This window comes from Delphinus delphis, chromosome 10, assembly GCF_949987515.2.
Source record: "Delphinus delphis chromosome 10, mDelDel1.2, whole genome shotgun sequence".
Taxonomy (NCBI): Eukaryota; Metazoa; Chordata; class Mammalia; order Artiodactyla; family Delphinidae; genus Delphinus; species Delphinus delphis.
The window spans coordinates 82,841,371-82,867,345 of record NC_082692.2 but is presented as its reverse complement, the minus strand read 5'-3'; the positions used below and the strand labels follow the sequence as shown (position 1 = coordinate 82,867,345).

The 25,975-nt window shown below is 42.2% G+C and overlaps 1 protein-coding gene across 2 annotated transcripts; it reads right to left on the bottom strand.

Annotated features, from left to right (window-relative positions):
• Positions 1-231: 231 nt before the first annotated feature.
• On the bottom strand, positions 232-22,447 carry ARL6IP5 (ARF like GTPase 6 interacting protein 5). Of its 2 annotated transcripts, XM_060022877.1 has the most exons (4): positions 22,161-22,447; positions 6,931-7,014; positions 3,156-3,373; positions 232-1,180 (listed from the first exon to the last, which is right to left on the bottom strand). In XM_060022877.1, the coding sequence occupies exons 1-4, from the start codon at positions 22,334-22,336 to the stop codon at positions 1,008-1,010; spliced, it is 651 nt and encodes a 216-aa protein (XP_059878860.1). In that variant the 5' UTR covers positions 22,337-22,447; the 3' UTR covers positions 232-1,007. The 2 variants fall into 2 exon arrangements, with proteins under 2 accessions (XP_059878860.1, XP_059878862.1); XM_060022879.1 differs by lacking the exon at positions 6,931-7,014 and having other exon boundaries at positions 22,161-22,433.
• Between the last annotated feature and the right edge of the window lie 3,528 nt (positions 22,448-25,975).

Genomic DNA, 25,975 nt, shown 5'->3' with positions numbered 1-25,975 from the left:
GCAGAAGCTGTTGATCACTCCCATTTTTGAAGGTCTTTTTGCTTGGTCATCTAAAGATGCTTTTCAGATTTCAAAAGATCAGCTATTATTGTCCTATTTCTGTCCCTAAGGAATTAGTAAAATGCACGTTCATTTCCTTCTTTCTAAATGTTCCAGTTAAAAATTAAACAGTGAAGAAAAAAGGGAAACATTATCTTGGACACCTTTTTGTCATTATAACAACAAAAACTGTGCAATAGAAACTCAAGTTTTATTCTGATTTTTTTGTTTGTTTTTTAACAAGACCGTCAAGAATAATACAGGTTACAGAGCTGTAACCTCCTTAAAGAAGAGGATATTTAGTTTGCAACAAATGCCTTCTAGTGAGAACATATTACTAGCACTTCAAAAATTTACAAAAGGTTGACAAAATATTCTCCTAAATAGCTAGCTTTATATTTATAAACAAAATAGAAACAACTGGTTTATCCACTGCACATCAAACAGGAGGCAAAGTGATCGAGATCACCTTTGATTTTAAAGAAAAATAAAAACTACTTATACCCCACATATTATAATCCTAAGGAAGGAATATTTTTGAAGGATGCTGAGGGGGATTAAAACAGGCTAATGCATGACATCCTCTCCTTCAGTAGTCTTTTCATTTACTCATATTGCCTTGATCCTTTACAATTACTTTTTTCCTACAAGATAACCATACTGTTGCAGTACAATCCGTAATTCTTTTCTTTTATTCCCCTTAAGAAATAAGTGCGACCCATTTCCTATCAGCTTTCATAAACACACTTGAAACTTCAGACATAATAGGAGGGTGGTTTCTTTCAGTTTGAGGCCTTTTCTCTGTAACAGCAGAGAGGAGAACAGGGTGGCCTCTCCGTGCGTGCTGCCATGGATAGCTGGATGGTTTGTGCACCTCGTATTTCAAAAACACAAACGGAAAGTAGGTCTGGACAAGGACAAACTGCAACCCGATTTCTGCTGCAACCCTATCAGCAGGTCAGCTCTATTTACTCCTTCACTTTACTGATATAGTCAGTGAACTTGCTGATGCTCTCTTCCTGCTGTTCTAGGGCATCCAGGACAATGCCCATGGGCGTCCTCTTCAGACCGATCCCCTCCATTTTATTCTCCAGTTTGTTCTTGAGGTTCCGGAGTCTCAGCGATGCGTGGATAAACATCACTACAGGGAAGTGAAACGTGGTTAGCATCAAAGCAACCGTTCTCTGTTTCCCTTCACACTTGTAGCAGAAACTTTCTCTGTTAGCTACAGTCCCGTCTGGTTCTCTCATTGATCCAAGTCCCCATATGGATCCTTGGACTTTATATAAAGTATTCTTTGTGTGTGCAGGAAAATGTTGTGTTCAGCAGCAAGGACCATAATCTGGCTGCCACTCTCTTCCCTTCACACATTGATATCATTACCTTTCAGATGCTACTTAAATGCCCTGAAATTCAAAGTGAATCCATGCGATTCCAACTTCACTAAAAAGCAACTGAACACCAAGCATTTCAGAAAAGAGCTCATGCTCAGTTCAGGGATTACCTGTATTTTGTCCCTGCAGGAGGCATGCGGGTGAAGTCCTCTTAGAAAATGTCTGCTATGGGGCAGTTTTCCATAGTGTTGGGTATAGATGTCTAGATAAAAAGCTAAGGGTCTTATGGGCCTTATGTAACCTGGTGTTCCCCAGATTTGCCTATTAAGTATTACCTGAGTTTGTTTATAAAGATTCTCTGGCCTCTCCCCTAGACCTTCTGAACCAGAATCTTAAAGGGATGGTCCTGGGAGTCTGTATTTTAAACAGACACACTGGGTGATCTGCACCAGCAGTTTTCAAACTTCTGTGTACATACAGATCACCTGGACAGACTGTTAAGTAGGCAAATTCCCAGTCTTCATCACCTAAAATTCAGCCTGTTAAGACTGAGGTAGGATGCCAGAATGTAACAGTTCAGTAATCATTGTGGATGCTTCTAATTGTGGATGCTTCTGACGGAGGCGATTTTGGACCTTCATTTTGAGACGCACTGATGTGTGTTCTCTCTGGAGGCTCCTAATCTAGAGCGGCCATTAGAAACATTTGAGAAGCTTTCTAAAAATACAGGGTCTTTGGGCACCACTGTGGACCCAAAGAATCAAAATCTCCAAGGGATGTAGCTGGCAAATTTATATTTTTAAAAATCATCCTGGATGATTCTCCCAATCATCAAAGTTTGGGAATCACTGATATTGTCTAATTTCCTTCTGTTATAGATGAGTGAACTACAGCCCATAGAGGATAACTGGTCCAGATCCCATGGCTGGTGTCCAGCAGGTCTAGGAATAGAAACCTGGACCCTTGACTCTTGACTTCTGCTACATTTCATTACCCTGGCTTGTGTTTTTACAAGCTGTGCATTTAAGCAGAATCACTGAAGTACTAAGCCTGTAGCACATAAAGAAAACCTGAAGAGTATTTCAAAAAGTCTAAATTTACTGATTCAATTATTTTATCCAATAAGGTATGAGATTCACATATAAATATTCTGGGCTTAATCTAACCTTAAACAAGCAATTGATTTTATTTAATGGTCTAGTGGCACACGTGAAATGCTATTAAAAGTGAAAGGGCTATTCCTGTCACTTAATACACTATAATTTTAATCAGATTTCTCTTGATGAGACTGGAATTTTATCTGTTCTCTGTTTCAGGCTTCAAGTGCTTGGGAATCTCGGTAAACAAGGCATATAGACTTTAGAAAATGTCTATTTCTCTTCACCAGAATTGGAGTACTTGGTATCTGTATTCTGGGCCAACTTACAAAACTTTCAACACTAATTATGATCTTCTGAGTAAGTAGAGAGTAAACATCCATTTCTCTGTCACCACAGGATGCCTGGCACTGAACGCCTGAGAACAGACTCTGATATCAGACACATCTGGATTCCAGTGCAGGCTATACCACTTTTCTGCTGTATGACTTGCGATCCGTATTTGTTTTGTTTACTGTATTTGTGCAATTAATGGACTATTAGGCCTTGATCTGCTGTTTCAGAAAATTCTGATAATTTTGTAGACCTGCCAACACACCTCAGAAACAGGTTAGGTTATTCCCACTGAATGATCGCGCCTACATTTCTTTATGATATAAGGAAAGGAAGGCCCAGGTTCACTTACACAGCAAAGGAAAAGTGATGCCAAACACAAACACCATGACTCCCCCAAACATGGATATGAGGAAGTAGCTGGCTAGCATGACCACCATGACAAACGTTGTGGGGTACTGCTTCTTCATCCGGCGGAGGATGTCTTTATTGTGGGCTGCCCACACAAAGCCCGTGAACACCAGCACCACCACGATGCCTCCAAGAATCATGTTGAAGGGGCTCAGGAACCTGGGACATGAAAAAAGAGGGAGCCCAGGTCAGGAGGAAGAAAAGGAGGAAGGGGAGGAAGAGTAACAACAAAGTACTTACTTAAGCCTTTTATGTAAGTTGTCTCATTTAATCATACCTTGATGAGGTAGATGCTATCAATTTACTTCTCAAAGGAAGAAACTTAGGCACAGAGGTTAGAAAATGGTGGAGCAAAGATTCCCACTGAGGCAGTGTGACTCCCATCAAATAGCCCGTCTCAATAGAGGCCCAGCATTTTAAAAGACTAGAGCCCCTCTTTTGGACGGGCTGTCTTTAGCTTTTATACATCCTGGGCTCTAGTACACGTTGATTGTATTTTCTGAGCTCCAAGAGCTTATTTAAATCCTCCTAGAAGCTGCCATGCTAGATGAATGTGGAGTACAGGTCACACTGTGGGCTCCATGAGCCCGATCCGGTCTGCAGTCACACTTGTGTTTGGACTGTGCAATAATTTTTAAAACTTTTACTTGAATCCCAATGGTTTTTTTTTGTTTTTTTGTTTTGTTTTTTTTTTTTTGCGGTGCGCGGGCCTCTCACTGTTGTGGCCTCTCCCGTTGCGGAGCACCAGCTCCGGACGCGCAGGCTCAGCCGCCCCGCGGCACATGGGGTCTTCCCGGACTGGGGCACAAACCCGCGTCCCCTGCATCGGCAGGCGGACTCTCAACCACTGAGCCAACAGGGAAGCCCCCAATGTGTTTTAAAAAAAAAAAAAAAAAAAATCCATAAATCTTGGGATTTCTTGCTTCTCCCGGAAACAAGAAAATCTCACAAAACTGCGCCCAGTTTCCCATGTCAGCCACTGGCTGGAGTGCCTTCTCACTTAGATAGAATAAATGCTCTCCCTTTAGCCTCAGCCCTCACCCCCCACCCCCAGTATCTATGGCATCTCTGACACAGAGGCCCCCAGTGAGCTGCCATTAATATTGTTTTTCTAACAGCTCCCCTGCACTGCTCTCTCACATAAGCTGCCTGGCCCATGGAGGCATTTGGGTTTATGACTCCTGGCACGGAGAGGCCATTATAATTCTTTAAAAGGCCCAGAGTATCATTAGGAGATGGGTCATCAACTGAGATTTCCAAGCATAGAACCTCCAGTTTCATTGTTACATGAAGCAAAGGTTACTCTACTGTTGATAATGGGGGAAACACATTATAAAGAGGAAATTTAGATCAAGTATTTCATAAGTGAGAATGACTGGGCATTGTAGCCCCACTCAGCCCAACCCTCCCACCCCACTGTGTGTACAAAATCCTTAACAAGACATTTGTGGTCAGCAAGTATGATGAATTACTAACTTTTTACCCTTCTAAGAGGCTAATGAGCATTTTGCTTGGGAAGGACAAAGAGGGTCAGTGTGTTACCATCATGCTCTGAATATTAACATCACTGATTTGGAAGACAGGATAATGAAAGGTGATGCCCAGAGCTTACTTTCTCTGAAATAGAACAGATGAAGGAGTCATATTCATATTGGGATGCATATTTAGGACAATTAAGATTCTTTTTTTTAAAAATCCCTTTAAATTTTAGCTCTGATTCTGCCTCCTGAAACACAAAAGCTGTTTTAAATAGTTTCAAATAGGAGTGAAAGTATTGCATATCTTAATGGGTGAAATCAGGGACATAAGTTATGTCAGACTCCTTTGAAAAAGTAAAAAATTTCTACCAAAATGCACGGAGTTAAACAGTGGTAAAAGTAGTAGCACGTAATTTAAAATTAACCCCTACAATAATAAGTTGCTTATTTCATTCAGAACTCTTGCAAATACTTATACCCTTCAAGGCAAAAATCTCCTCTTTAGAATAGTCTAAGGAAGTGAATAAAAATGCAAAGACTGAACTGTAACAGTATTCACACGAGTGGTATTTATCATTTATAACCTTTAGAAACAACCTATGTGGCCAACAATTTACTAAATGGTGGCATATACAACTGTTTTCAAAAAGTCAAAGTATACATAATAATGTGGGAAGACAATAATATATTGATTGGGTAAAAGTGACAATTCTCTCTGGTAGATGGATTTAGCACCTATGTTATATAACTCAGAAGTAGAAATTTTTGCAATTCGTAAATTATTTTGTAATCAGAAATAAAATGAACATATGAAAAATGAAATATAAAGATGTAAAAGGGGACCTCCCTGGTGGTCCAGTGGTTAAGAATCCGTCTTGCAATGCAGGGGACACAGGTTCGAGCCCTGGTCAGGGAACTAAGATCCCACATGTGGTGGGGCAACTAAGCCCGCGTACCGCAACTACTGAGCCCGCGCACTTCAACGAGAGAGCCTGCACGCTGCAAGCTACAGAGCCCACACGCTCTGGAGCCCGCCCGCTGCAACGAAAAGATCCTGCGTGCCACAGCTAAGACCCAGTACAGCCAATAAAAATAAATTTAAAAAAAAAAGATAAAATAAAAACTAAAACCTGATCTTTAAAAGAAAAGAAAAAGAAAAAAGACTATGGGATGGTTAATTCAAAAAAAAAAAAAAAAAAGATATAAAAGTAACTGCTCCTCAGCCCCACAACACCGGCTTGGGACAGGCCAACTACAACAGTCCAATCTTACCTTGCCTCATCTCTCCAATAACATTAATGCAATTTCAATTCATACGCAGAGCCAAGCTCTTCCTTCTCCCATCCAAACCTTGGTTTCCTGCCCACTCTCTAGATCCTCTTGTAACCAATCCACCACCTGCCCTGCAAGCTTTCCCACCTTCCAGCACACGTGCTAGTCTATCTGTCCTCCTCCGTCAGTTTTTTATTATTTAGGTCTTTTCGCCTCTTTGTTCTTTTTTCTTTTCTTTTTCACAGTTTTATCTGGCTTATACCGTGTCTCCAGCTTTGACCCTGGAATTGGTTTGGGAAAGACAAAAATTTCCTTATAGGTCTGGGGAAGGGAAGACTTGGACAGGGCCAAAACAAAATCCTCTTTAGCTAGTGGTAGGGAGACTGGGTAGAGAGGCTCAGAAACTCTCACAGATTAATAAATTTCATTTCTAGCACCAAAAAGATTCTGAGAGAAATGATACCAAAAGACTCCAGTAGTTATACTGGGTAATAGGATCATTAGTAATATATTCCCATTTGCTTATCTCTATTTTCATATTTTTTCAATAGCCATGTATTACTTGAAAATAAAAAAAAAATTGATATTTAAAAATAAAAGAAATGGGGGAAAGGTGCCTGAAAGAGACAAACCCTTTTACATAGCCTTGATGTTGACAAAATCAACATCAACTCAAAGAAGCAGAGCAGAGGGTTCAAGTTTAGGAAACTCCTTTGCATAAGCTGCAAATAGGAGATGGCTGGTTGGTGGCAAAGTGTCAAAGGTCTCCGGCGCAGTTCTTCCTAGAATATCTGTTAAAATAACAATTCATGAGGTGTAGCATATACTAAAATGCATGCCAAACTGTTTCTATTTTTCTCGGGACAAGTGAGGTAGATACCTAGGCTGAATGTCTAAATAAAGCCCAGGACAAAGAACAATGAAAAATCCAGGCCTGACTCAAGCAATTCCAGATTTGCTTTTCACCTGTTCCTGTTGCTCATGTTCAAGGGAAGTGGTTTTAGCTTACCACGTGCCCAGCCATGATCTGTAATTAAACCAAGTTCCAAGCTGGAAAAAAATGAACAAAGTTACTTGGAGCAGAAATGATTTTCTTCCTTATTCCGCTTAAGGGCAATTCCATTCTAAGAAAGGGTAAAATGCACACTACTCCCACTGCCCTGGCACCTCCCTCTACTTGGAGCAAAATAGACCACCCTCCAGAGATTAATTTCATTTTCCAGTGAGTGTAGGAGTTTGGGAACCAGTTCTCGACTGAGATGAGTAAAGCTGTTTTACTCAACAGTTGGGTTCTTAGTGACATCAGTCACAATGAAGCCCAGGGACCTTTAGGACAAAACTTCCATAAATGTGCCACCCCAGCTTTCATGTGGACAATTGCCATTGGGCTCGATGGGTGCTATTTCATTTTTTGGTAGTCTGTGAATGAGAGAGAGGGGGGAAGGGAGGAAGGAAGATAGAGGGAAGCAAAGGAGAGAGGGAGAGAGGAGGGAGAGAAAAGAGAGCGAGATCGTGATTTTCTATCTTTGTTGAAAATAGGACCTAGTTTTACAAATCAAAAACAATAACTTTTTCTATTGTGAGTTAAAAATATATACTTACATACATATGTATCCTATCCAATTAAAAAGTTCATAGATAAATGTAATAGTTAAAAATTCTGGTGGAATCACTGACAGTTGTATAAAAGTTTAGAATCCCAGCAGCCTCGTCAAAGAGGAATCACCCCAGTCCCATTAAACAGATGCATCAACTGAGGCCCAGGGCAGTGAAGGAACATAGTCAAAGGGATCCAGGGGGAGAAAAACAGTGCCAGTTGATGTAATTGTGACAGCAATTCATAATATAACCCATTCTGTGTTGTTAACCAGCTTCAGAGATTTCCCCCCTCAACCATTTTAGAACCCTGTCCTTCCAGTTGGGGTAAGCAACTAAGGATCATTCTGGGAAATCCCTCAGCATTCTCATTTCTCTCTAAAGGAAGGCAGCTATGAGTGGCTGTGGACACAGGTCCTAAACTTGCCAACATGACTCAGCTAGCTATAGCTATAGTTTCAGCACAAGTTGCTAAAAAAAAAAAAAAAAAAAAAAAAATCTCGGCCAACAGTAGAATTTTAGAGCTAGGATGGATCTTGAAAACACACCTCATTCTACATAGAAGCAAGGTAAGGAATAGATAAGTTAATAAATTTGTCCCAAGGCCACCAATTGCAGTGCTGGTGATAAAAGTTTACCCAAACAGAGATCTTCAGATCAACTCAAGTGCACGTTTGGTAATGCCTGCCATGCCGTGATGCCAGCAAGAGCCAAAGAGGTGGTGAAATATTTTCTGAGCAGCAGAAGCAGCTTTGCACTGAGTTCCAATTTTCTAACCCAAAAAAGCTATTTTGTCAGTTTGGTTCCTGAGGAAGCCTGACTCACCAAGAAAGCGGGGAACAATTTACTCACAGTGCACTTCTCTAAATTGGTGATGTTTTTCTGAGGTTCTTAAACAACCAGAGGGGTCACTGCCAGTATGAATCCACCCATCCATTTTCTTGCTTCTCATCACTCTTAGGATAAAAACAGGATTCTTTCCACATTCTACAAGGCCCCTCAGGGTCTGGCCCCTGCTTGCCTCTGCAGCCAGGGTATGTAGTTTGTACCTGGGACGATGGGGCTGAGCTGAGGGCGTAAATGTGGCCGGAAATTCAGGTCACACTTCACCCACCAAGTCTGCAATTTGGCTTAAGCTGCATCTCTCAGGACGAAGGGACAATCTGAATCATCAGTATGAGGGATGGCTAAGGGGTACACCATCTCTGCCTGTCAGCTTTTTCATACCGCCGCCTCCTGATTCTGCAAGCCATCTGCTGGCATTCTTATCTGTCTCTAGAACTTACCCTGCCCCTGGCCATCACAGGCCTGAGCACAAGCCGTTCTTTCTGCCTGATTCACTCCTATCTTCTTCGAATCTCAGCTTAATCAGCTTTTTCTCAGTCTCTCTGACCACATCCTGGCACCGTCTGCCTCTTCTTCATAGCTCTGAACCCAGTGGCAGTTTGATATTTACTTGAATGAATATTGGATGAATGTCTCTGTCTCCCACTAGAGACCAAGCGCTATGAGGGCAGGGACCGTGACATTTTCTCCCCAGCACTTGGCGCAGTGGCTGGCACAGAGCAGGAGTTCAGTAAATATTTGTAGAAAGAAAGAAAAAGAGGAAGTGAGAATCTAGCACATTTTCATGTTATTTAAAGTAAGCTCAGCAACTTTCTATGGCCAGGAATTAAGTGACAAGAGATTTATCTTGGACAAATCGCGATTATTCTCACTGTACACTAAGTATTACTGTAGAAATGGTCCCCGTCTTTGTACCTTCACAGAGTTGCGATGAAAGGAACAAAACAAAAACCGAAAGTAGGAAAAACTCCTATGCAAACATAGGAGATAATCAGATGAAATCGCAGGGCCCTTGGGCTCGCTGGAAGGAGGAATCTTTGTAAGTTCTGTCACTAGTGCTGGCTGGGGGCCAGGAGGGAGAGTGGGTGGGACAGAGAGAGATTCATCCACCTGCAGACCTGTCTATATAGGCCCTCTTGCCCTTGGATTCCTCAGATAATCCCAACCTTCTTCTGTGGTTATTTTGGTATCCCAACACGGCTTCCTTCCTGGCAAGAACTGTCTCTGACTATAAAGGACAAACGTAAATGTACAAATCAGTTTTGAGTAAACGTGATCCGTGTCTCCTGGGTCTAATGATCACAGGCAGTTAAGGTGGGGCAGGGATCAGACTCCTTTGTCACAGAAAGGTTAAAGTAACCTAACCTTGAGATTTTCCTAACCAACCGAATCAGCTCAGCTCATAGTATTTATTGCATACTCGCTGTGTACTGAATATTCATCACACCGTGTGTACTGGTCCCATCAAACTAAACACATCCAAATGATCCGCTGTCTTGGCAGCAGGTGGCATGTAAAAAGTATCCATTCTAAGACATATGAACCTCCGTGTTTTCTTTCGTATTTATCAAGCTCATTGCTGGTTTTATTTTTTATTAACAACAGCTTGGACCTGGGTTAGAAGCCATGAGTCTCACCCCTCCCCTAGCCGTGGAGCTTCAAATAGTCACTATACAAGGGACTAATTAGACTGCAACAGATCCTTTTTAAACTTTTTTTACAGCAAATTTCTAAAGGTAGAGAGAATGGTATAATGAACCCTCAGGTACACTGATCACTGCCTTCAACAATTAGGAACCCACAGTTAATCTCACAATAATGCTTTAGAACTCAAGTGGAAAGATATTTGTTTACAAACTGTTCTTTCTGAATGCTTTTAGTGGAGTTGATTAAATGGTTGTCACATGGCAAGTTCTTACAGCACTGTGGAGAGAGGACAGGGGTTTGGACAAATGCTAATGAGCCTGGTGACACATAAACTCCCTTCCTACAAGCAGTTCCTGTCTATTTACCTCCCACTAACCCCAATTTCTGCATTCCTTTTTGTTTCCTGCAGACGAAGACTTCACTGATGGGATACAAAGCAGATTAGAAGAAGCAGAAGCCAGAGCCCCGGTTTTCCACTTCAGATGGGCTTTCTGTCTTCCAGGTGTCTCCATTTCACGAATGCCCCCTGGGAGAAAAGGCCAGGAAATCCTATCTATTTATGGTAAATGCTTGCAGAGCGGAGATGCAGCCTACAGGTTTTTTCTTAAGATCACGGGCACGGAAGTGTTCCCTGAAACAAGAAGCCAAGCTCATTACAAGAGCCAGGGGAGGATGTTATAAGTATTCTGAAGCTGAGTGATTCACTTGTCCAAAAGGAAAATAAAAAATCTCCAAGGGTGCTGTTCAATTTGGTATAGGTCCAGTTCATCTTTTAGAACTGCATTTCCTGTACTGAGCTCTCTGCCCCTAGTAAGTTGATCGAGAGCTTTTGCCCTCTTAGAAAGGGGTAAAAAAGAAGCCCCAAATCTGCCTATTTACTTGAACATTTACCCAGAATCATTATAAATCCTTATATAGGGAAAGGGGATAGAAACTACCAACCGCAGGAAATATTTTAAAAAATAAAGTGTGTATGGGGAGGTGTTGAGAAGAACAAGGTTATATACATAGTGTCAGAAGATGATTTAACAGAAGAATTCTTACTTGAGGAAGAATTTTGAGATTAAAATTTCACTGAGTGTTGACAGACCTCTTAAAGTTTTGTACTCAGAAGAAACACATGACCCGCCCCGGAACGACATGTGCCAGCATGCCATGTGCAGTGCCTCAAGTGCAAATAAAAGTGCGTGGAAGGGCAGGAAGAGATTAATTCTGGGAGGATTTGGGATGGCTGGGTGGACTTGTACTCCTGCTGGTATCCTCAGAGCACCAACAGTATCTGGCAAGTAGCAGGTGCTCAGCAAATACTTGTCCAACTGAGTAGAAGGCATCTGTGCTGCAGGTGAGGATGGTTCCGTTTAATAATCCTTTCCCCGTCCATATACTCAATGCCTCTCCCATTTCTGACGCCGGAGAGTTTTGCGATTTGGCATCATAACGTATAGGGGAGATCAGGTAAGTCAGGTTGAAAATGATGTGTTTATATATGTGTATGTTTCTGTGCACTTATATAAAAATTAATTCTTATGTGTTCAGCATCCTCTTGGTGCCTCTAGAAACATGGTGAAGGCAGGAACCACAGCTGTCTCATTCTCCACTGTATCTCCCGGCACGGTGCCTGAGAAACCGGTAAGTGCCTCATATTCTTTGTGGAGTGAACAAATGAAACAACACAAATAGAGTAATATTGTAGAATTGGCTGAGGAATCTCAGAAACATTTCCACTAGGTTTCAGCCTGTTTATGCAATTGATTTCATCTGCAAAGGTTTTAATACATACCCATCCACCCAAGGGCTCTTTCTTTTCTTCCTCTACCAGCTAGAAACTCGGTTTTTCTTCCTTTTTGCAGTAAAAGGGGCAAACAGTCTGCCCATTTCTTAAAGCCAGATGCTGATGGCTACCAGCCTAGAACATATTATGGGACCACACTCATTTTTTTAAAAAATTATTTTTATTTTTTGGCTGCGTCAGGTCTTAGTTGTTGCACGCAGCATCTTTCCTGTGGCACGTGGGGTCAGTAGTTGTGGCATGTGGGCTTAGTTGCCCTGTGGCATGTGGGATCTTAGTCTCCCGAACAGGGATGAAACTGGCGTCCCCCGCCTTGCAAGATGGATTCTTAACTACTGGACCACCAGGGAAGTCCCGGGACCACACTCATTTTGAAAAGATTACAGTAATACTCTTTTCAGATAGAAGAAACTCCTTACCATCTTAAGCGACTAAAAGCAAAAAGTGGTAACTCTAGTTTCCACCCAGTGGTAGCACCAACATGGGCCACATGGAGATAAAGTATCAATACTTTAGCTAAGGAGAGGCGTTCAAGACGGTGGAGGAGTAAGACGTAGAGATCACCTTCCTCCCCACAAATACATCAGAAATACATCTACATGTGGAACAACTCCTACAGAACACCTATTGAACGCTGGCAGAAGACCTCAGACCTCCCAAAAGGCAAGAAACTCCCCACGTACCTGGGTAGGGTAAAAGAAAAAAGAAAAGACAGAGACAAAAGAATAGGGATGGGACCTGCACCAGTGGGAGGGAGCTGTGAAGGAGGAAAGGTTTCCACACACTAGGAAGCCCCTTCACGGGCGGAGACTGCGGGTGGCGGAGGGGGGAAGCTTCGGAGCCACGGAGGAGAGCACAGCAACAGGGGTGCGGGGGGCAAAGCGAAGAGATTCCCACACAGAGGATCGGTGCCGACCGGCACTCACCAGCCCAAGAGGCTTGTCTGCTCACCCACCGGGGCGGCGCGGGGGCGGTGTTCGGAGCTGAGGCTCGGGCTTCGGAGGTCAGATCCCAGGGAGAGGACTGGGGTTGGCTGAGGAACACAGCCTGAAGGGGCTAGGGCACCACAGCTAGCTGGGAGGGAGTCTGGGAAAAAGCCTGGACCTGCTTAAGAGGCAAGGGACCATTGTTTTGGGGTGCTCGAGGAGAGGGGATTCAGAGCGCTGCTTATAGGAGCTCCAGAGATGGGCGTGAGCTGCAGCTATCAGCATGGACCCCAGAACGGGCATGAGACACTAAGGCTGCTACTGCCGCCACCAAGAAGCCTGTGTGCGAGCACAGGTCACTCTCCACACCTCCCTTCCGGGGAGCCTGTGCAGCCCGCCACTGCCAGGGTCCCGCGATCCAGGGACAATTTCCCCGGGAGAACGCACGGCGCACCTCAGGCTGCTGCAACGTCATGCTGGCCTCCGCCACCGCAGGCCCGCCCCGCATCCGTACCCCTCCCTCCCCCCGTCCTGAGTGAGTCAGAGCCCCCTAATCAGCTGCTCCTTTAACCCCGTCCTGTCTGGGCAGGAAGAGACGCCCTCAGGCGACCTACACGCAGAGGCAGGTCCAGATCCAAAGCTGAACCCCAGGAGCTGTGCGAACAAAGAGAGAAAGGGAAATCTCTCCCAGCAGCATCAGGAGCAGTGGATTAAATCTCCACAATCAACTTGATGTACCCTGCGTCTCTGGAATACCTGAACAGACAATGTATCATCCCAAAAGTGAGGTGGTGGACTTCGGGAGAACTGTAGATGTGGGGTTTGCTTTCTGCATCTAATTTGTTTCTGGTTTTAAGTTTATCTTAGTTTAGTATTTATTATCATTGGTAGATTTGTTTATTGATTTGGTTGCTCTCTTCCTTTTTTTAAAATATTTATAGATATATTTTTTTCTTTTTTTCATTTTGTGAGTGTGTGTATGTATGCTTTTCTGTGTGATTTTTGTCTGTATAGCTTTGTTTTTACCATTTGTCCTAGGGTTCTGTCTGTCCGTTTTTGGTTTTTTTGTTGTTTGTTTGTTTGTTTTTGAATAGTTTTTAGCGCTTGTTATCATTGGTGGATTTGTTTTTTGGTTTGGTTGCCCTCTTCTTTCTTTTTTCTTTTCTTTTCTTAATTACTTTTTACTTTTTTAATAATTTATTTTTTTTATTTTAATAATGTTAATTTATTTTTTTCTTTCTTTCTCTTTTTTCTCCCTTTTCTTCTGAGCCATGTGGCTGACAGGGTCTTCATGCTCCAGCCAGGTGTCAGGCCTGTGCCTCTGAGGTGGGAGAGCCAAGTTCAGGACATTGGTCCACCAGAGGCCTCCCGGCTCTACATAATATCAAACAGCAAAAGCTCTCCCAGAGATCTCCATCTCAACGCTAAGACCGAGCTCCACTCACCGACCAGCAAACTACAGTGCTGGACACCCTATGCCAAACAACTAGCAAGACAGGAACACAGCCCCACCCATTAGCAGAGAGGCTGCCTAAAATCATAATAAGGTCACAGACACCCAAAAACACACCACTGGATGTGGTCCTGCCCACCAGAAAGACAAGATCCAGCCTCATCCACCAGAACACAGGCACCAGTGCCCTCCACCAGGAAGCCTACACAGCTCCCTGAACCAACATTACCCAGTGGAGGCACACACCAAAAACAACGGGAACTACGAACCTGCAGCCTGTGAAAAGGAGAGCCCAAACACAGTAAGTTAAGCAAAATGAGAAGACAGAGGAACACACAGCAGATGAAGGAGCAAGGTAAAAACCCACCAGACCAAGGAAATGAAGAGGAAATAGGCAGTCTACCTGAAAAGGAATTCAGAATAATGATAGTAAAGATGATCCAAAATCTTGGAAATAGAATGGAGAAAATACAAGAAACGTTTAACAAGGACCTCGAGAACTAAAGAGCAAACAAACAACGATGAACAACACAATAAATGAAATTAAAAATTCTCTAGAAGGAATCAATAGCAGAATAACTGAGGTAAAAGAATGGATAAATGACCTGGAAGATAAAATAGTGGAAATAACTACTGCAGAGCAGAATAGAGAAAAAAGAATGAAAAGAATTGAGGACAGTCTCAAAGACCTCTGGGACAACATTAAACACACCAACATTCAAATTATAGGGGTCCCAGAAGAAGAAGAGAAAAGGAAAGGGACTGAGAAAATATTTGAAGAGATTATAGTTGAAAACTTCCCTAATATGGGAAAGGAAATAGTTAATCAAGTCCAGGAAGCACAGAGAGTCCCATACAGGATAAATCCAAGGAGAAACATGCCAAGACACATATTAATCAAACTATCAAAAATTAAATACAAAGAAAAAATATTAAAAGCAGCATGGGAAAAACAACAAATATACAAGGGAATCCCCATAAGGTTAATACCTGATCTTTCAGCAGAAACTCTGCAAGCCAGAAGGGAGTGGAAGGACATATTTAAAGTGATGAAAGGGAAAAATCCACCACCAAGATTACTCTACCCAGCAAGGATCTCATTTAGATTTGACAGAGAAATTAAAACCTTTATAGACAAGCAAAAGCTAAGAGAATTCAGCACCACCAAACCAGCTTTACAATAAATTCTAAAGGAACTCCTCTAGGCAGGAAACACAAGAGAAGGAAAAGACCTATAATAACAAACCCAAATCAAATAAGAAAATGGTAATAGGAACATACATATTGATAACTACCTTAAATGTAAATGGATTAAATGCTCCAACCAAAAGACATAGATTGGCTGAATGGATACAAAAACAAGACCCGTATATATGCTGTCTACAATAGACCCACTTCAGACCTCGGGACACATACACACTGAAAGTGAGGGGATGGAAAAAGATATTCCACGCAAATGGAAATCAAAAGAAAGCTGGAGTAGCAATTCTCATATCAGACAAAATAGACTTTAAAATAAAGACTATTACAAGAGACAAAGAAGGACACTACATAATGATCACAGGATCAATCCAAGAAGAAGATATAACAGTTGTAAATATTTATGCACCCTGTATAGGAGCACCTCGATATATAAGTCAAATGCTAACAGCCATAAAAGGGGAAATCGACAGTAACACAATCATAGTAGGGGACTTTAATACCCCACTTTCACTAATGGACAGATCATCCAAAATGAGAATAAATAAGGAAACACAAGCTTTAAATGATACATTAAACAAGATGGACTTAATTGATATTTATAGGACATACCATCCACAAACAACAGAATACACTTTCTTCTCAAGTGTTCATGGAACATTCTCCAGGATAGATCATATCTTGGGTCACAAATCAAGGCTTGGTAAATTTAAGAAAATTGAAATCATATCAAGTACCTTTTCCGACCACAGCGCTATGAGACTAGATATCAATTACAGGAAAAAATCTGTAAAAAATACAAACACATGGAGGCTAAACAATACAGTACTAAATAACCAGAGATCACTGAAGAAATCAAAGAGGAAATCCAAAAATATCTAGAAACAAATGACAATGAAAACACGACGACCCAAAACCTATGGGAGCTCCAGAGACGAGCCCCAAGGTTGTCCACTCTCACCAGTATTATTCGACATAGTTTTGGGAGTTGTAGCCACAGCAACCACAGAAGAAAAAGAAATAAAAGGAATCCAAATCGGAAAAGAAGAAGTAAAGCTGTCACTGTTTGCAGATGACATGATACTATACACAGAGAATCCTAAAGATGCTACCAGAAAACTACTAGAGCTAGTCAATGAATTTGGTAAAGAAGCAGGATACAAAATGAATGCACAAAAATCTCTTGCATTCCTATACACTAGAGATGAAAAACCTGAAAGAGAAATCAAGGAAACACTCCCATTTACCATTGCAACAAAAATAATAAAATACCTAGGAATAAACCTACGTAAGGAGACAAAAGACCTGTATGCAGAAAACTATAAGACACTGATGAAAGGAATTAAAGATGATACAAACAGATGGAGAGATCTACCATGTTCTTAGATTGGAAGAATCAGTATCATGAAAATGACTATACTACCCAAAGCAATCTACAGATTCAAGGCCATCCCTATCAAACTACCAATGGCATTTTTCACAGAATTAGAACAAAAAATTTCACAATTTGTATGGAAACACAAAAGACCCCAAATAGCCAAAGCAATCTTGAGAAAGAAAAGCTGGAGGAATCAGGCTCCCAGACTTCAGACTATACTGACTTCAGGAATCAAGACAGCATGGTACTGGCACAAAAACAGAAATACAGATCAATGGAGCAGGATAGAAAGCCGAGAGATAACCCCACGCACATATGGTCACCTTATTTTTGATAAAGGAGGCAAGAATATACAATGGAGAAAAGACTGCCTCTTCAATAAGTGGTGCTGGGAAAACTGGACAGTTACATGTAAAGAATGAAATTAGAACACTCCCTAACACCATACACAAAAATAAACTCAAAATGGATTAAAGACCTAAATGTAAGGACAGACACTGTGAAACTCGTAGAGGAAAACATAGGCAGAACACTCTATGACATAAATCATAGCAAGATCCTTTTTGACCCACTTCCTAGAGAAATGGAAATAAAAACAAAAATATATAAATGGGATGTAATGAAACTTAAAAGCTTTTGCACAGCAAAGGAAACCATAAACAAGACCAAAAGACAACCCTCAGGATGGGAGAAAATATTTGCAAATGAAGCAACCAACAAAGGATTAATCTCCAAAATTTACAAGCAGCTCATGCAGCTCAATATCAAAAAACAAACAACCCAATCCAAAAATGGGCAGAAGACCTAAACAGACATTTCTCTAAAGAAGATATACAGATTGCCAACAAACACGTGAAAGGATGCTCAACATCACTAATCATGAGAGAAATGCAAATCAAAACTACAATGAGGTATCACCTCACACCGGTCAGAATGGCCATCATCAAAAAAATCTACAAACAATAAGTGACAATTTCTCGATTGTCACAACTGAAGGGGAGGGCACTTTTTTTTTTCCAAATTATGTTTTACTAATAAAACAAGTAAAAACTGATTTATCAATCTTCACATAGTAGAGAGCAGAGATGGTGCTAAACATCCTACAATACACAGGACAGCCCCCTACAACAAAGAATTCTACGATCCACAATGTCAGCAGAACCCAGTTGGAGAAACACTACAGAAGGGTATTTCACCAAATTTGCAAGGGCAATATGAATTAGCAAAGATTCTGAATTCTAAACTTTTTAAAATTGAATTTTTACACCATAGTAATCCTAACCAATACGTAGTAAGCACTGTCAGCAACGACCCAGTTAGAATCACTCCAGGAGCATGTTGCTGTTATGTGCTGGCATGCTGCTATGTGCTTCAAAATAGTTTATTCCGTTAAAAGTTGCCCCCGTGATCACGTTGAAACCTTACGTTCATTTATTTATTCTTTGCATTCGCCAGCTAAACATCTGCTGTATTGTAGGCCTTGGGGATCCAGGGAATAAAAATAATGCTAACCACAACAACAAGAAAAAGAAAAAAATAATCACAAACAAAACCCACAGGGAACTCCCTGGTGGTCCAGTGGTAAGACTCTGCGCTCCCAATGCAGCAGGCCCGGGTTCCATCCCTGGTCAGGGAACTAGATCCCGCATGCATGCCGCAACTAAGAAGTCGGCATACCGCAACGAAGATCCTGCGTGCTGCAACTAAGAGCTGGTGCAGTCAAATTGATTGATTAACTAATTAATTAATTAAAAAACCCACAGTCTCTGGCCTCAAGGACTCAACAGTGCAGAGTGAAGACAAGTGAAGAGACAAATTAAAAGCCTGTGGGGTAAATACCAGACAAGATGTGTGCACACGTGTGGGGAGTGAGGGGCAAAATCCTGTAGGAGAAGCAGGAGGAGATGAGTAAGTTGGGGACTGGTGTTTGGGTGGATGGAGCTGCTGGGATACAGATGCTATCTGTGTTTCTCCTTAAGTCAATGATAACACCAACAATGATGCAAATAATAATGAAAACTCCAAAACAAATTTCGTGAAGCAAAAAGTAGGAGCTGGACACTGTTCTAAGAAACTTGCCTATATTAACTCAGATAATCCTCAGAAAAGCCCTACAATGCAGGTACTATCATTAGTCTCATTTTACAGATGAGGAACCTGAGGCAAAGGGTGGTTCAAGTGACCTACCCAAGGTCACATGGCTAGTGACTGGTAGTTGGGATTCAAAATTTACTTAACCAGGCTCTGGTGCTGAAATTCTTAACCACTACTTTCTACTCTGTGAAGAGCCAGAAGGTATGACAACTGTCCCCCACAAGGACTATTAGCTAAGAGACTTAGACTTAATCTAAGAGGCAGAATAGATCTCCTGAGTGGAAGTCATATGCCTGGGAAACCATGCTTTTAGGATGAAGACCAAACTTCTAACCATGGATTACCAGGCCCTGACTGATCAGGCCCTCAGGCCTGATCTGTCTCTATCCTAATCCCTCTTAATCTCCATCTTGGTCTGGGCAGCCCTTCCGGGTGTTTTGGAGCTAGATAATATCCACTTCTCAGAAGTCTTTAGACTTGAGGCTAGAGCCCTCCAACAATGACCTGGCGGTCCCTTCTGTCCAGCAGGGGATGGTACCATTGAAGAAGACACTTCCAACACAGTCCTTTCCCCGGGAAACACCCAGGCCACATTTTCACACACACTCTACCAAGATATCATGAGAAACCATCAGATGCCAGTAGAGAATCCAGTCAAACAGCCTCCAGCTCTGTTCTGACCCTCCCATCTACTGATATCACCAAAAGAGGAGAGTCCTGTTTAGAATCAGAAACGTTCTGGCATCAACAAAGCCTCCCTGACCCTGAAGACATTTAGTTTCTTCCAGCTTTAAGATACTACAATTCCAAACCTCATGACTCATAGGAAGATGGCATAGTAGTTAAGAGTCTGGGGTTGTGACTTTGAGCAGGTCGTTTAAACTTTCAGAGCCTCAGGTCTAATAATAACAACAATAATAATGCAATAATAATGTCTCATCTCATCGGGTTGTATGAGGGAATTTGCTAAATTACTTACCAAAGTACCTGGCACACAGAGCACTCAATAAATGTTAGCTTTTATTATTATTAAATTATAAAGGAAGAAAAGTGCAATCTGGAAAGAACTACAGGCTGTGCATTTGTAGATGCATAGGAAACAGTTGAAGATGTCACACCAGGTTTTACTGGGGTACAAAGGGAATCCCACACTTGGCACACAATTTTCAGAACAACTTACTAGCCTGTATCTTTTGTAAGTTTTTAAAGATAAGATTAATTAAAAAATGAAATGGCGGGTGGGATAGGGAGGGTGAGAGGGAGACGCAAGAGGGAGGGGATATGGGGATATATGTATACGTATAGCTGATTCACTTTGTTATACAGCAGAAAGTAACACACCATTGTAAAGCAATTATACTCCAATAAAGACATTTTACAAAAATGAAATGGCTACTTTTCACTTTCACTTTCAAAAATGTGACTGCCAATCCCCATCTCCTATTTGAAAAGGGAAATAGGAAGGGCCAACACCCCAAACTGCCTGAGTTAGTAGGCTAAGACACCACAATGAAGGAGCTATATTTAGTCAGCGCGTTCATAGTGAAAAATGAATTCCATCAAGGTAGCAATGCTGCTGGAGCTTGTGTCTGATCTGGGCAGTACATCTTTTTGAAAAGCAAGGTTTTTTGTTTGTTTTTGTTTTTTTTTCTATACATTTGATTGGTCTGTGTCAAATCTTGCCCTATATCTAGATTTGGGGGAGTGTACCTCAAAAAAAAAAAAAAGACCCCATAGCTAGACGACCAGGTAAGATGCCTTTACAAAGAAAGAGAAAAGAAAAAGCAAAACAACAGAGGCAATCCTATTTACCAGAGATTTTGTTTTAAAGAAATTTTTTTATTGTTCGGAGAAATAAGCCTTAAGCATAAAGCTAGGGGAAGGTTCAGAAGGCAGCTGCTCCAGGCCTGTCTGACTCCAACTAATTTTAACTTGGCTGCTGTATAATTCGGAGTCGGTTCAGAGCCCATGCTGTCCACACACCAAGCCATTCTGAGTTGGAAATTCCTTAAGCAACACATCATGAGGATCTGTGTAATTGTCTATTCAGTCACACAAATGAGAGTTCACTTCTGCATGGGGGCAGATATTCTGAACCACACCCAGAAACTGTGAACTCTCCCTCTCCCCCCCTGTGCTGGGTATTTGGTCCTACATCTTCTCAACAACTGTCACGTGCCCTTTGGTCAGGATTCATGTGTGATTGATCTTGGTGTGCCCAAGCTTGGCACAGAGAAGTGACTCAATAAATATGCCAAAGAACAGCAAACCAACTACAGAAACCATCCTATTTGCCCTTTCCCACCCTTTACAAGTTTAGATTTTTCCTTTCTCCCAGGCCAGCTTGCTTTCCTTCTGTGTTTGCTTTCAAATAGAAATGCCAGACACTTCTTTAATGGCAAATGGGTTTCTTTATAAAGTCTGAGGGTGCTTTTTTCTTTAAAGGTGCATGGGATAAGCAAGATCTAGAATATCACCACCCCATCTTGCAAAAGTGAGTGAGGCATTTCTTAAAGGGTGAACTACCAGAAAAAGTGGTTTCTAGAAGAACAGGTGTTGTGTGAAATCGCATATAACAGAGGACACAATTTTAAGATCGGGTGTGAAGATAAAGTGACCATGCCTGGCAACTACTGGAAGAAAAAAGAGCAAAAGGACACCGTTTCTAAAGTCATGGCAGACTTCACCCCACACTGGGAGATGCGCCACCAGGCTACACCCACCCTTCTGCTCCCAAGCTCAGCTTTCCCGTACAATGTGGCAGGCATTAGGCAGAGAAACCTATAAAGAGAGTCGCCTCTCTGATGCCCCTTCTACACTAACACCCCAGAAGGCAGAGTCCGGATCCACACCCTGGCGCCCCAAGCCTTCCAGGGCGGCGTCCGCCCCAGCCAGTCTCAGCATAAGGTTACGCCACTTTCCTCTTTCTCCTTATTTTTAAGAGACTGGGGCGCTACAAATATCACCCCCAGCAAAAGCGTAATTGGGGTACAGCGGGAAAGAAGTCATTTTTTTCTTGCCTGAGGTTGGCAACATTTCCTCACCCCAGGACCCCCCATCACTCTTCAGCCCGAGGCGCGGAAAAAAAAAAAAGGGCCCCCAGATTGCTGCGGCCTCGCCCTGCGAACAAGTTTCCACTGGTTTGGCCGCTTGCAGTTGTCAGGACAGGAGCTGGTCTTGGAGAGCGTTTACGCATCCCGGGATCTTGCACCAAGATCCCACTCGGTGCTGACCCCGATCAGTACCCGGGAGGGGGACCCCACTTACCCCACGACGGAAATCATCATGGCAGCCACCACCAGGTAGTTGGTCTGATAATAGAGCAGGTTGCTCACCACGCGGTTGTTCCATTTGGAAATGTCCCTGAAGTCCGGACGGGCGAAGCGGTCAGAGCCTGGGAAGAAATCGTCCCAGGCGCGGAGCGGAGCTATATTCACGTCCATGTCTGGCTTCCCAGCTTCTTGTTCTTTGCTTCTGGAATCTGGCGGCGGCGGCGGCGGCAACCGATCAGCTGAGCGGGGTTAAAGATGACAGCGGCTCTGGCTCGGTCGGCTCTGCGGTTGGCGGGCAGAGAAACAAAAGAAATTGGGAGCGGGCGGGCGTTTCTTCTCTTCTTTACTTCTTGATTGGTTCTAAGTGGTTGGTTACAGGAAAACTAAACAATGGTCTGCAGTGAACTAATTGTTCTGCACCCAGTATTTTCTGGGCAGAAACGTGGATTCGACTCCAGAAAAAGCTAAGTTTTTTTCTTTCTTTGTTTCTTTTTTGGCTGCATTCCGTCTTCATTGCTGCACATGGGCTTTCTCCAGTTGCAGCAAGCTGGAGCTACCGTTCCATGCGGTGCACGGGCTTCTTATTGTGGTGGCTTGTCTCGTTGCAGAGCACGGGTTCTAGTCGGGCGGGCTTCAGTAGTTGTGGCCCGCGGGCTCAGTAGTTGTGGCTAGCTGGCTCTAGAGCGCAGGCTCAGTAGTTGTGGCGCACGGACTTAGTTGCTCTGCGGCATGTGGGATCCTCCCAGACCAGGGATTGAACCCGTGTCCCCTGCAGTGGCAGGCGGATTCTTAACCATTGCACCACCAGGGAAGTCCTGCTTTCTTAGTTTTATCCTAATATCTGTGAACATCTGTAAGGGAGCACAGTATTTTAATATCTACGTGATAGCTTTGTACCCCAGCCCAAAGAACTGCCAAGAGATGTATTAGTTGTCAATTTCCTTCTAGGGGTTCTGAAGAGTCATCTTTTTTTCAGTTAAGGGGCTGGTTGATAAAGTAAACCTCCTTTTATCAAGATGCATAAGAATAAAGTATTTTGGTTAATTGTGTGGTAGGCAGATTTCTAAGATGCTAGCATGTAAGATAACGAAGTCTTTAAACCTTCAAGTGGTGCTGTTTTTAAAAACTGAATTCACTTTCCTCAGACTACCAATTTTCAAAAAATTGGAAAGCCATAAAATATACGTAATGCAAAGTCTAGACGACAATTTGATTTCCCTTGATGATTCAGAAGCCAGTTAAGAAAATTTCAATGACTAAGAAATTACTCCTGCCACTGGTGTTTAGGAAAGTTTGGTGATTGAATCCAATCGCTAAGATATAGCCTAGATCAGCGGTCCCCAACCCTTTTGGCACCAAGGACTGGTTTTGTGGAAGACAGTTTTTCCACGATGGAGTGGGGGGATGGTTTCGGGATGATTCAAGCGCATGACATTTATTTTGCACTTTATTTCTATTATTATTACCTTGTAATATGTAATGAAATAATTATACAGCTCACCATAATGCTGACAGGAGGCGGAGCTCAGACAATAGTGTGAGCGATGGGGAGCGGCTATAAATACAGATGAAGCTTTGCCCGCTCTGGTCACCCGCCACTCACGCCCTGTAGTGGTCCGTGGCCACTAGATGACGCTTTTAAAATAAAGTTTAAAATGTTCCTGAGCTCTCACATTTTCTTGATTCTGGAAAAACAGGAAGGTTTAAACTCAGAGAGAGCAAAATTAGAGTCCTAGCTCCCTGGTTGCTGGTGAATGACTTTGGAGAAATTACTTAATCTCCTCCAGCCTCAGTTTCTTCATGTGTAAAGTGGGTGTAATAGGAACATCTGTCATACAGGTGAAGATAAATAAAATACTGGATGGGAAGTGTTTAGAGTATAGTAATTGCACATTGTTAGATACTACTGTTACTGTTATTAATCATAATCATAATACAGGACTTGATTCATCTGTATGGTATTAACACTGCTTTAACCTGAGTTGTTTTCTACGCTGCTATAGTGAACATTCACTGACCTTTCTCTATCTAGTTGCAATTTTATTGCTATGGTTGTATCCGGATAGACGTGATAGCAAAACAAAATGTTGAAAAATATCACTAGGACGCCAACACAGATTTTGAGTCCTTTCCAGGTGAAAAAGGTGAAAAGAATGCAGTCTTGTTGTGCCTTCAAGGATCTTGCAATGCAGTAGAAACCTAAACTTAAATACAAGACAGTGAGAGGAGTACTAAATAGAGGTGTGCCAGGGCTTGGTGCTTAGTTACAGGAAGTCAGAGGGTGGTGAAGAATTCCTTGGGGCTTAAGAATTTCAAGAAGCTGTGCTGTGGGCAAGCTGAGTAAACCATCTTGGTCCAGACCAGTGTGGGAGCCCCAGTAGGACCCCATTAGGAGCTGTGACCAAGAACTTTTACCTTCCAATTGCTCAGGACCACATGACCATAAGTTGTCAAGTGTGTGTTAGTAATAATAGCATTACTCACTGATTATAGGCAAATGATATCCAGTAAACATTTGTTCAGTGTTTTTTAATTTATTTGTTTAAACCTCCAAAGAGGTTTAAAAACAAAGAAATGAAAAAAATCTGGATATAGCTGTATATAACATGATCCCTTTCTTCCTCTCTCCTAAAATATTAACCATCCTTCTCTCTCTGGTTTAACTATTTTTCCACTACACATTTCGACCTTTATCATAAAATTATTTAAAATAAAAATGAACACATGTGGAATCCTTACTTTATTTCAGGCTCTGTTTGAAATGCTTTTAGTCACGCTCTTTGTCATTGTTCATTGTTCATTCAGGGGGATTGGCTTCAACATAAAGCCTTTCTGGGGCTCTTCTGTCCAAATCTGTGCTTCTAGATGTGACCACCCAGGATATTTATCTGTCTGTATATAAACCATAGTGGATAATCTAACAGTTTGTGCTATAGTCCATTTAAAATGAAGTCTGTTGCAAGGTTTTGCTTGCATGTTACTTTCATTAGTGGCAAGGACAGGTGGCTATTTCTTATCTGTCTCTCTGAGCCAGTGGGAGTGCCTGGTGTCATCTATCAAAATACCACCACAGTGAGTCAGGGTATTAGTCCCAAGGCACAAGCAGGGCCAGATGCCTTTGCAGACCTCTTCCTGGGCCAGCCCCTTTCTGTTCATGGTGGGCCTCAGCTTCCTCCTCACGAAGTATGTGGGTTTGGACTACGTGATCTCCAAGGCACCCTTTGGTTTTCACCATTTGAGGGGGTTGTGATGCTCACTGCCACTAATGGAAAGGTCTCCTAAAAGTAGCATTGCTGGGGACCCAGCACACATGAGCCTGTTTTGAAAAAGAACCTTAGTTGTTTCCATCTGCGGAGGAGTCTAGGCAAAAAAAAAGGTTTCTTAGTTGATGTTGAGACATGTGACCTGGAGAGAGGCTGGTGTTTCCTGTTAAGTACTGTGGACTGTGAACTCTATTTACTGCCTGGCACTGACTTTCAGCTCAATGAATGCTATTGACTTAAACCTGATTGGGGGATAATAAAGGACAAAGAGGAGATTAAATATCATAATTTATTAATAGCAGCTACATTTACTGAGTGACTATCAGGCTTTATGCATTCATTCCACTTCAGTGGTTCTGCAGCTTTGTTTTGCACAGAATCATCCAAAGCTTAGTAGAAGGTTGAGGGTGGAGCCTGAAAATTTGCATTTGTAACAAGTTCTCTAATGATGCTGATGTGACTGATCAGGGTTTATATTTTGAAAACACTATGGATTTCGTTTAATTCCAGTCTTACAAGGTAAACATTATCATCCCCAGTTTACAAA